We start from the raw sequence: 11,528 nt of genomic DNA on the forward strand, positions 1-11,528 counted from the left end.
GCGAAGGGTCTGTGGTCTGCGCCCCGCTGCCAGGGGCTGTGCCTTCAGGGCTCCGGAAAAGCAGGTCACTCTGGCATTCCAGCGTCATCTTAGACACACAAAGACAGCCGACAGGCTCCCGTGACGTGAAGACTGACCTTTGTTGAGGGAGCCACAGGCATAAGATGTGACTACGTCCACGACCCGCTTTTGGTTAGGGACTTCCTGCTCGGCCCGTCCTGTGTGGCCGCTTTGGTCTCGGGTTTGCAGGGCCCACCATGCAGGCCCCCCAGACATGTCAGGGGGAGCTCGTGCCCTTTTTCGTCCACGCTTTTGACCTGTTCCCATGACCCCGTGCACACCCTCACTTCTGCCTCACCGAACCCAGGCCTCCCCTGAGGCCAGAGCATCCCCTGCCCCAGCCCTTCAGAGAGGAGTGGGCTTTAGAAACCAAGGTCTGGAGCTGAGTGTGCTCGCAGCTGCTGGGGCGCCTCTGCTTCCAAGGCCGTCCCAGAGCACAGAGCTGGCACCCTGAGTTCACCTGGGTCGCTCTCACTCCGAGCCGCCCCTCAGTTTCTTCCTCCTCTTCCCGCATCCAGCATTTGTATTTAGTTGATTCGTATGAAATTGCCAACATTCTACAAAAAATGGCCATGCCACACGGTTCGGCTGAACACCCCCTTCTCCATAGTGAGAACCCTCGCTCTTAGTACATGAAGATATTTTTTTGCTCTATTCCAAAATACCCTCCAAGTAGCTTCGGAATTCCTCCAGCCATCCTGCTACCAACCACAGACCCACTAAGGAAATTTCAAGATCCATTTGTAGTTATTTCTGTCCTCAGATTATATCCCACTAAAGAAGTACAGAGTGTTGTGTTCGAAAGTCCTTTGCGTGAATTCTGGTTTGTGTTTTCCACTGCGTGGTCACGCTGATTTCACACACAGTACGGCTCTTGTATTTCTAAACAGTTGTGTTCATCGATACATTACTGCATTTTAGCGTCTTTTTTCATCCTATTTGACTTAATGTTATGTTTCGATTATGCAAAATATTTATTTCATTCAAAAGTGATACATATAAGACCAGACAGCCAGAATAAGGTGACTTCCTCCCTGTCCATTCCCACTCACCCCCCAGAAAGCCGTCTTTCAGGGCTGGGGTGACCCTCCTGTCCGTCTTTCAGGGCTGGGGTGACCCTCCTGTGTTCCTTTTTGCAAAGATGAGCACATGTGCGTATCAGGAAGCCGCGGGGACACAGATGCACATTCTTCTTCCTTCTCACACAACAGGTGACGCAGGACGGACCCTCCTCGTGTGTTCTCTTCACCACAGCCCCTCCCACGACCCCGCTCAGGACCACCTCCAGCACACAGCGTCCCCGGGAGGGGCATAATGTAGGATGTCGCCGTGGCCAGCAGCCCAGGGTGCGGTCAGGGCACAAGGCTCAGATATCCCTGCCTGCACCGTCCTGAGCTTTGAAACTTCCTGGCTGCCTAGACCTCTGCTCTTCATCTGCAAATCAGCGGCGAGAGCGCCAAATTCTGGGGACACGGAGGCTCAGCGCAGGTGAGGCCCGCAGGATATCACAGGCATGCAGGGCGTCCCCAGTGGGCTGCGGGGAGCCCAGAGCCCGGCCAGAAGGCAAGTTTGGGGTCCTCGCCTCAGGCCACACAGACCCCCCTCAGGTCTGGCCGGGCTGGACCTAAATGCTGGGGGCGGGTGACAGGCATCACATTCCCGTCATCATTAATGGGACCGGGACTGTATTTTCCAAAGAAGCTCTGTCTCAAACTGGTTTTATTAGGACCTCGGGTCATGTGTAACAGGTAAAAACATCCCCAGATGGCTTGGCAACCGATGTCCCCTTACCTGTCGTCTCCTTGGGAAAAGGTGTAGCTCATTCACAGAGCAAGTGGCTTCTGAGGGCGCCCTCTGTGCTAAGCCCTGGGGGGAGGCACAGCCCCTTCGCCACACCACACTTACAATCCAGCCAAATGCACTTGAGGCACACGTACATGAATATGCGTATATGTTAATATATACATATGTATATATATAATTGTGGTGAAGTTGCATTTTTAATTTATCTTAAAATCTACTTCCCAATATAGATCCTTCTAGAAATTATCCGTATCATCAATAAGGCAGCGACTTCCCACTGTCCAGTGCCCGCCCGCACCTTCTCCTTGTTCTCTGCCCCCGACCTCATGTCGCCTCTGCCCCTGCCTCCAGAAGATGAGCCTGCTGTCTCGTCCTTGTGTCCCCTCTCAGGGACAGGGCTCTGTCGAGTGAATTTGTGGCCACCGTGGACTCCTCCTACACCACCCCCTGCCCCATGCGTAGAGCTGTCCCCCATCTAGTATCAATTAGTGGCCTCCAGGCAGAGCGGACACCTGGGCAGGATAGAACCTCAGCTCACACTCACCTGTGCAAGAGAGGTCACACTATCGATTTCACGAAATGAGAGTCTAAGTTGCCACCCGGCCAGCGGGCAGAACAGTCGACGCCCTCGACGGGGCCCCTGCTGAGCCTCGCTGGCCTCCTCTGAGAAACGCAGCACGACACCCAGGTGGAGGCCGGTGGTGCCCCCGCAGAGCACGCTCAGCACTGTCCCCATCTGAGAGGCAAATGCAGCGGGGTCTGGACAGGGCAGGGATGGCCACCTTCCAGCTCCTCCCGCGGGCACCCTCCCTCCAGGCGGCTTCACAGCTGTTCCCAGGATCTGCTTTGAATTAAAACATGGCGTGGCCCTTTAAGAGAAGCATCCGCTGCCCCGCCGCCCGCCACCCCGCCGCCCCCTTTGATGTCGCTGGCGCTGAAAGGTTCCCAGGGGCGAGATCTGAGGGTTTGTTTCTGCCTCCCCAGAGGCCACGTGCGGATCACAGGGTGGGAGGGAGGGTGGGCCGAAGGTCACGTGGCGGGCCGGCCTTGCTGGTCTGCAGCGGCTGTTGCAGTAGGCGCTGGGGACCAGCAGGCTGCACAGATGGGGACCAGCCGGCCTGGAGCCTCTTAGGGCGCAGCAGAGCCAGCAGCTGGGAGAGCTGGAGCAGCACTGTCTCCGGCCCTCCCCGCAAGGCCTGGGGCAGTCCGACCTCCCCCGTGCCCTTCCCCACCTGTACGGTGAGGGGCACACGCTGGCACCCTGGGGACTCCCGCAAGACCCCAGAGGCCCCGTCTCCACCATGTGTAAGAAGGCCCTCCCATCCCCACGCCCGTCCTTCCCCCAGCTCTGGGATGTGGCATCTCCAGGTGGACCCTGGCGCCCCAGTTACCCTGGGTCAGTGCAAGCTGGCACCCCGGAGGGTCCGTGGGCATGGGGAGGGTGGGATAGGGCAGGGGTGCTGAGAGGCGAGCACATTCTGCCAAGTGACTGGTAGGGTCCGAGGTCCCCAGGGGTTGAGCCTGGGCAGGAACACCCTGCCTTAGTCCTCTGTTCACCGGCCGGGGGGCAAAGGGGCAGCAGAGTGACCAGAGCACCTGGGACTCGGCTTCTACACGCAGCCCTGGGGGTGCTCACCCCTAAAGGAAGGGGCTCTGCCTCTCGGGTGCTCTCAGTCCTAGGTGAGGGGTGTCCTAGGTGGGGTCCCTTCTGCCTGGTGGCCCCGAGGCTGCCCGTGCCGGGCCTGCAAACGCCCATCTGGTTCCCAGCATCAGGCCGAGGAGCTATCCGAGAAAGGCCTGGAGCTGACCTAGTGGTCTCAGCCCTCCACCCCCGGCCCCCACACGAGACAGCTCCAGGCGAGTGGCTTTGCTCATCAAGGTCCCAGGAGAGGAGGCTGATGGGGGTTCCTGCGAATGAATGGGGGGCCGTGGGGAAACCAAATGGGGATTCAAACCCTGAGATTGCACGGCCTGGCCCCAAGGCCCCCCCGCCAGCTCAGAACCAACAGTGAGCGCTTGGCTGCCTGGGGAGCAGGGCCTCCCTAGGGGTGAGCTGCTGGGGGGAGGGGGGTAGTCTGCCCTGCTTCCCTGCCCTCGTGGGCCCCAGAGGCCGGCAGCTGGGGCTCGCAGCCGCCCAGGTGGCTGAGCGAGGCGGGGCGGCGGAGGCCAGCCGGCAGCAGCTGGGCCCCAGACGGCAGGCAGCAGCTGGAGCACAGAGCTGCCCTCACGCCGTGTGAGCCCCCAGGCCCAGGGCCCTCAAGGGGCCCCAGGAGGGAGCCGGCTGGCCATGCGATATGGGGCAGTCCCACACCCCATCGTGGGCGCTGGATATGGAGCTGCTGGACATCCTGAGGCCCTGAAGGCCAGGTGACCGGTCCCCGGTGGGACCCCTTGTGCCACTGGCTGCCCTCCCACCCACCTCTCTCTTCCTCCCACTGGCCTGGGCCCCAAGCCTGTCCCGACCTGAGCGCTAGCTCTAGTTTCCAGAACGTTCCATTTCTGACACTCTTTTTCCAAGAATTGGGCACGTGTCCCCACGCGGACCACAGCTCCCACTGGTTAGCTCTGTGCTCCTCTGGGACCCTGGCTCCTCCCTCAGAGCTTCCTCCCCAGAGGACCAGCCCCCTTTGCACCCCCATCCTACACCCTCCAGGCTCTCATTTTTCCAGGCATGGGACCTAAGCTCTGCCGGAAGCCACGACCACTCGCCTGAGTGGGAGCCAGGAAGCACTGCTCCTCCCCTGGCTGTGGCAGTGGTGCAGGCCCATCAGAGGAGGGTGAGTCCCGTGTCCAGTGTCCGTGCTGTCCATGGCCCCTGGGACCACTGCAGTGAAGCAACTGGGCCATTGTTCCTGCTCCTTATCCCCAAGCCTGAGTGTCCGCCCTCCAGACATTCCATGAGCCCCCTGTGCCATGGACGGCGGCCTACTTCGGTCCCTGAGGGGTGGCCAGAATCCGCCCGAGAGTAGTCACATCATCTATCACGCTCACTGCTCCTGCATGTCCTGTCTCGTTCATGCTCCCATGACCCTGGGAGGCACGCACAGGTGAGGGACCTGGGGCCCAGAGACCCGGCCTTGGGCCCAGCGGGGGCAGAGCCAGGCCCTGGGTGCAGAATCGGGCACTGCCACGTCCCCCATGTGCGGTCCCGTAGCCTTCTGTCTAATGAGCCACTGGGGGCACGAGACATCCCTCGGCCCACGAGGATTTCTAGAACGAGGCCAGCCCACCCAAGGCACTCCGTTCACCTGGCACCGCAGTCACCTGGGGCCTGGCGTTCAGCCCACTGACCATTGCTGCCTGACACACCAGTGCTTTTTTTAAGGTAAAATTCACGTGACGTAGAACTACTCACTATAAAGTGTACAGTTCACGGCGCTTAGCACACTCACAATGTTGTACGCCCACCACTGCAATCAATTTTAGAACATTTTAACATTTTCATCACCCCAAAAAGTAGCTCTGTCCCCATTGGCAGTCACTTCCATCCTCCCTGTGCCCCCGGCAACCAGTAGTCTGCTTCCCGTCCGTGGCGGTGCCCGTTCTGGACATTTCCTATCAATGGGATCACACGACGCGTGGCCTTTGTGTCTGGCACATCTCACTGAGCGGAATGTCTTCAAGGTCCATCCGCGTTGCCGCAGGTGTCAGAGCCTTTCCATGACCGGCTACTGTTCCACGGGGTAGATGGACCCCGCTACGTCTATCCAGCCTTCACGGAGGGACATCTGGGTGTTTCCATCTTTTGCTGACCGTGAATAGAGCTGCCGTGAACATTCATGCACGAGCTTTTGTTTGCACACCTGTTTTTAATTCTTGTGAGGATAGGGGTGGGACTGCCGGGTCACACGGTACTCTAACGTACTGGGGAGCCGCCAGGCCGCATGGTGCTCGTCCCCAGCAGCCGTGCACGGGTCCCAGTTTCTCCACATCCTCGCCGACACCTGTTATTTTCCATGTTTTTGATCACAGCCATCCTGCTGGGTGTGGGGTAGGATGTGACCCAACGCTGTTCAAACCCGGGTCCCCCTCCTCCCTGGTCAGGGCCGCAGTGGCCGCTGGGCTGGGCGCAGGCAGCCTGGGAGCAGAGGCCTGGCTCGCTGGACCCCACCGGACTTCAGGACTGAAAACCGAGTGTGGGAGTCTGAGGCGCAGGGGGCAAAGCTAGCCTCTGGGGAGGGGACGCAAGGACAGAGCCGGTCTGTCCGAGTCAAGAGGAAGACGCGGTGAGAGCAGCCAGCGTGTCTCGGGCCACCAAGGAAGAGAAACGGGGCAGGGGGAGGTGGCACACGGGCCGGGAACGCTGGGGCGGCTGGTTTGAGCATCTCTTCACCCCACTAGTAGTCTGCAGCGAACGCCGACAGGAACTCATTTGGGTCCAACGTGCAGGCTAAATCGCATTACAGCAAACGCCAGGGAATGTAACGTGCATGCTCGTCCCCGATCCCGGAATGTCTCTGGCGGTCATAGCTGCGTGCTGAGCGCCTTCACGCATGGGCTCCCGTAATCCCACAACGGCCCTCTGACGGAGGAGGTATGGTCATTGCCCCACTTTAAAGAGGAGGAAACGGAGGCACAGAGAGAGGTCATGGCCCAGCCCGGGACCCCCCGCCGGGACTTGGCTCCGAGCCAGGTGAGTGTGGAGGCCAGGCAGCCATGCCGCCCAGCCGGGAGCGGCATTTCCTGGCCTGGGACTTGGGGTAACAGTCCGGAGGTGGAGGGTTCTCCCCAGTGCCTCGGTCGGTCGGCGGGGGTGGGGAGCGCACAGCTGGAAGGGACTGCAGGGACTGTTCAGTCGCAAGCCTGGCCCTTAAACCAGTCCCGCGACAAGGTATCTGCGGCGTGAACTTCCAGGTGGACGCAGCGTGGACGCAGCGATACCGTCGGCTTCCCTGAGCCTCAGTTCCCCTCATCAGGAAAGTAGACACACGGCCACCCCTGGGAGGACCTGTCCTCTCCTGCATCGAGTGACCTCAGCTCAGGCCGACCTCCAGGGCCGCCCAGCCTGACCTGGGGCTTTGAGGTCTACGTGACAGCACCTCACAGCCCTCAAATGCTCACGCGGCCCCTCCTGAGGGCCCTGTTTGGTGTCCCTCTGAAAGACTGCGCTCTTTCAGAGCCTGCCCAGGGCAGCCTGCTGGGTGTGTGCAGCGTGGCTGTCATAACTTCCTAATCTGCAGCTCATCACCCAGCCCGAGGACTGGAAAGGACAAGGGGCCCTGTAGCCCTGTAGCCCGCGGACTGCGAGGGCGGGGCACCTCGGCCTCTTCGGCTTCCTGCAGGTGCCTTGCCTCCCGGGGTACACAGCCTCCCCACTGCCCTGAATCAGGAGGGGGACTCAGGAAGGTCTGCCCAGGTCCAGACCCCTGTCCCAAAAGGCGAGGCCCGTTTCCTGTCTTTACAAAAAGTGTGACGGCAGCCACCGGGCTGCAGATGGGGGCGGGGCGGGGGCAATGGCAAGAGGTCCACCATGGCTGCTGGCACTTCAGGGGCGTGGAGGGTGAACAAATGCGTTCCTGTCTTTTGTCTCCCCACCCACCGGGTAGAAACCTACTAAGTAAACACCTGCCTCTCTCATTTTGATTTCTGACAAAGAATCTCCTTCTGTCTGCGGAGAGATACCTGAGGTGCGCTGCGAAGGTGAGCTGATGGGCAGGTACCACGTTTCGTGGAGGTCACCGAGCAGACACCAAGCCGGGAGCTCTTCCATCCTCTCCTCCCCCCCAGTGGCCCTGGAGCAGGGAGAGATTTGGGGGCCCCTCCCGGGGGCGCGCTGCGGCCACGACACACAGGGGGGGATCCAGGACCCCACCCAGGCTCATCGAGCTCGGAAGGTGACAGCGCTCCCGCTGGCCCCACTGCCTCCGAGGGCCGCAGAGAATCTGTCCACCCAGGCGGAGGACTAGACGACTCCCCCAGGCTCCCTGCAGGGGCACGTGGTCCCTCGGGCAGGTCGCCTAGGGTGTCCGAACTTTGCGCCACACCTGTCCGCTTCTCCGGGAGGCCCCGGGCGCCGCTACTGCCCTTCGACGCGGAGCCCTGTGCCCGCTGTCGCTTTGATCCCGGGGGCCCCGCTGGATAAAAGTCCCGGGCGTCTAGGCGCCAGCGTCAGAGGGGCAGGCAGCCGAGCCGGGCGCACCAGCGGGGTGGCGCAGGGCGAGCGACTCCTAGGAGCCGAGGCGCGGGGCCGCGGTGAGCGGGGGTTTCCGGGCCCGCTGGGGGTGGGGGGTGCGCACCGGGTCGCCCTCTGGCTGCTCCGGGCCTGGGCAGCGGCGGCGAGGGGGTCCCCGGCGGCTCAGGTGAGCGCGCCCGCCCTGCTCCCCCAGCGTGTGGGGCTTCGGCGGCTGTGCTGCGGGCGGGGGACCCCAGGCGCGGAAAAGCCCCGCTCCGTCCCCGCAGCCCCACCCCGCCGGCCCGGGGGCGGGGGCAGCGGCGCCGGGCTGGCCGCGGTGAATGGAGCCGCCGAGGCCGCGGGCCGCGCTGCCCCCCACGGAGCCGGGCCGGGAGCGCCTCCGGCGGCCGCGGCGGGGTAGTCCAGGCCCCTCCGTCAGGCTTGCGGTTTGGGAAGAAAAGGCGATGCCTCCGCCAAGAAAAGAGCGAGCGCGGCCCCCTCCCCCTCCGCCGAGCCCGGGCGGCGGCGGCGGCGGCACATCTAACGCGCGGGCACCCGGTCCGCCGCGGCCCCCGCAAACTACGCCCAGGCTCGGCCCCCGCCGCTCATTGGCGCGGGCCGGAGCCAGCGCACCCAGACCCTGCGCTGCCCTCGGCCGGCCGCGCGCGGAGTCCGAGCTGCCCAGGCCACGGCGCCCGGCCCCGGGAGCCTCGACGCCGACCTCCCGCGCATCCTCAGCCCGGCCAGCGCGGGGAGCGCGGCGAGAGAGCAGGCGCGTCCGGCGCCGCGCGGCGCGGACGCCCCCGGCCCTGCGCCCCCGCCGCCGCCGCCGCCGCCGCCTCACTGCCGCCCACTCTCCGCAGGTGGCCGCGGGCCCGAGCGGCGCGGCCATGGGCCGAGGGGTGCGCGTGCTGCTGCTGCTGGGCCTGCTACACTGGGCCGGGGGCGGCGAGGGCAGGAAGACCTGGCGGCGCCGCAGCCAGCAGCCACCCCCGCCCCCGCAGCGGGCCGAGGCCGCGGCCGCGGCGGGACAGCCGGTGGAGAGCTTCCCGCTGGACTTCACGGCCGTGGAGGGCAACATGGACAGCTTCATGGCGCAGGTCAAGAGCCTGGCGCAGTCCCTGTACCCCTGCTCCGCGCAGCAGCTCAACGAGGACCTTCGCCTGCACCTCCTACTCAACACTTCGGTGACTTGCAACGACGGCAGCCCCGCCGGGTAAGGCCGCCCCCGCCCGGCGCGCCCCTGCTGGTGGCGCCCGCCGGGCTCGGGGCCTCCTCGTCGCCAGCGCTGCTCGCACCATCCGCCTCCCTGTCCCGGCTCCAAAGCACGGAGTCTCTGCGCTGGACCCTCCCTGCTGGCCCGTGGCAGTTCTCGCCCCCGGGGGAGAGAGAGCTCCCCGTCGGGCTCCGCGGCTCGCCGCGCGGGGGTTGGGGCAGCGCTTGAAGCACTGGTTCCCGGCCAGCCCGGGCACTGACCCCTCGGCCACCGGTGCCCAGTCCCGCTGCTCGCGTCCTTCGGTCCCTGGGCGGGGAGATGGCAGTCCGCGAGTGGCCCTGGCTCCGGCAGGAGGAGGCGACACAGCGGGGCGGGGAGAGTCCTGCCATCCCCCCACCCCCACCCCAGCTCCACACGGCTCGGCTCCCTGCGGCTGCCAGGACGGCCAGGGATCCCGGCCAGCCCGCCGAGAACCGGGGAGGGGGCGCAGGAGCGACAGAGGGACCTGGGGTGCAGAAGTCACCCCTCTCCAGTCCCGCAGTAGATAAAGGAAGGATGCGAGGCTGAGGCTTGGGGAGGGGTCCGGGAAGTCCACACGCCCGGCGGGTCCACAGCCCGAGGGACGGGATGGGACGTTAAGTCGGGCCTCAGTAGGAAGGCTGCGACCCCGCCTCGGTGGCGCCCGCGCCCCTTCACGCCCCCCGGCCGCCCCAGTGTCGTCTCCCACACACTCCTCCAGAGAGGGCGCTTTGCCCGCTCCAAGTGCCACTGCGCGTCCCAGGAGGATCCCGGGCCCCGGCAAAGACGCCCCTCGGCCCGGCCGCCGGCGCCGGTCCCGCGCGGGGCGGGCCGTGGGGATTTTCCACGGACCACACATCCCCTCGCGGCCCTTCCCCGCCTCGCGAGCGCCACCTCCCGGGACTGCCGTCCTCTGGTCCGCGGGCGCGCTCTGCGGGGGCCCGACCGCGGGCGCCCCCGTGCGGCCGGCGCGCGCCGGGCGACAGGTGGAATGACCCTTTCCTGCCCGGAGCTGCCCCCGCTGACCGCCAGCTCCGCCCGCCCTCCCTTGCAGCTACTACCTGAAGGAATCCAAGGGCAGCCGGCGGTGGCTACTCTTTCTGGAAGGTGCGTCCCAGGGGCCTAAGCGGCGGGGTGGGCGGGGGTCCCCGGGCACGTGGGCCCTGAGGTGGTGGCTGTGCCCGCAGGCGGCTGGTACTGCTTCAACCGAGAGAACTGCGACTCGCGGTACGACACCATGCGGCGCCTCATGAGCTCCAGGGACTGGCCGCGCACCCGCACAGGTGGGCAGGGCGCAGACCCGCCCAGGGCGCCCCACTTGGGGGGAAAGGGGGCCTCGTGGAGCTCACGATTTGAAGTTCCAGAAGAACCCCGCCGTGGCCCCGCCCTGTCCGTGTCCCCGCCCCGTTCTCTGAACTTCCCACGGTTAGGGAGCACTGCTCCCCTCTACTTCTTATTCCACAGGTGACTTTGGAGGGCTTTGCACGGCCCAGGGACCCTGGTCATCCCTGGGTCAAAGCAGGGGTGGGGGAGGGGAGGGGGATTCCAGGGCTACGTCCAAGTGTCACAGTCTGGCTGGGCCTCCTGGCCAAGGTGGCTTTGTCCATTCTCCACTTCTCCCACCTCTGGGGCTGGGGCCAGCACCACCCCTCACATCCCAGACGGGGCCCGTAGTCCCCGTGCGTGCACAGCACCCCCCACCCCGCCAGCCAGAAGGACCCACTGCCTCTGTCCCCTCTGCCACAGGCACGGGGATCCTGTCTTCCCAGCCCGAGGAAAACCCCCACTGGTGGAACGCCAACATGGTGTAAGGGGCCGAGGGGGTCCTCCGCGGGGAGGGAGGTCCTCGGCGGGCCTCGGTCGGCGGACCCGCTGTGGCCTCACGCTGCCCCTGTGTTGCAGCTTCATCCCCTACTGCTCAAGCGATGTCTGGAGCGGGGCTTCATCCAAGTCTGACAAGAGTGAGTCCTCTGTGCTCCCCTCTGTTCCCCTTCACCCCCCAAGACAGGGCGGGATGGCGGGGCTCCTGAGAAGCGCAGGCTTTTGTCCCAGAGGCCCTACTAAGCCCTAACACCCAGCGTGTCCCAAGGTGCCTGCCTCAGTGTCCACCTCCCCCTGTGGAGGGCCTCACTCCTGACCGTTCCGTGGGGGTGGGGGGGGCAGTATGGCCCTGAGCACCTGCCCTCCCCCTCCAGTCTGCCAGGCCCTGGCCCCAGCCCCAGCCCCCCGCAGGCCCTCCCGACCACAGCTAGAACCCCTCTTCCTTCCACCCTGGCGGTAGGAGGCCTTGCCCTATGTCCAGGCCCCCACCCGAAGTCA

The 11,528-nt window shown here is 64.8% G+C and overlaps 1 protein-coding gene across 1 annotated transcript in view; it reads left to right on the forward strand.

The window, feature by feature from the left end:
• The first annotated feature begins 8,424 nt into the window (after window positions 1-8,424).
• The window catches only part of NOTUM (notum, palmitoleoyl-protein carboxylesterase), a 7,523-nt gene continuing 4,419 nt past the window's right edge, over window positions 8,425-11,528 (forward strand). Inside the window, exons 1-6 of the mRNA XM_039859852.1 lie at window positions 8,425-9,191; window positions 10,264-10,316; window positions 10,397-10,492; window positions 10,956-11,016; window positions 11,112-11,273; window positions 11,405-11,486. Coding sequence (XP_039715786.1) covers window positions 8,440-9,191; window positions 10,264-10,316; window positions 10,397-10,492; window positions 10,956-11,016; window positions 11,112-11,273; window positions 11,405-11,486 — 1,206 coding nt within the window. The 5' untranslated portion in view covers window positions 8,425-8,439. The remainder of the gene's footprint in view (window positions 9,192-10,263; window positions 10,317-10,396; window positions 10,493-10,955; window positions 11,017-11,111; window positions 11,274-11,404; window positions 11,487-11,528) is intronic.

This window comes from Pteropus medius, unplaced genomic scaffold, assembly GCF_902729225.1.
Source record: "Pteropus medius unplaced genomic scaffold, Ma_sr-lr_union100, whole genome shotgun sequence".
Lineage (NCBI taxonomy): Eukaryota > Metazoa > Chordata > Mammalia > Chiroptera > Pteropodidae > Pteropus > Pteropus medius.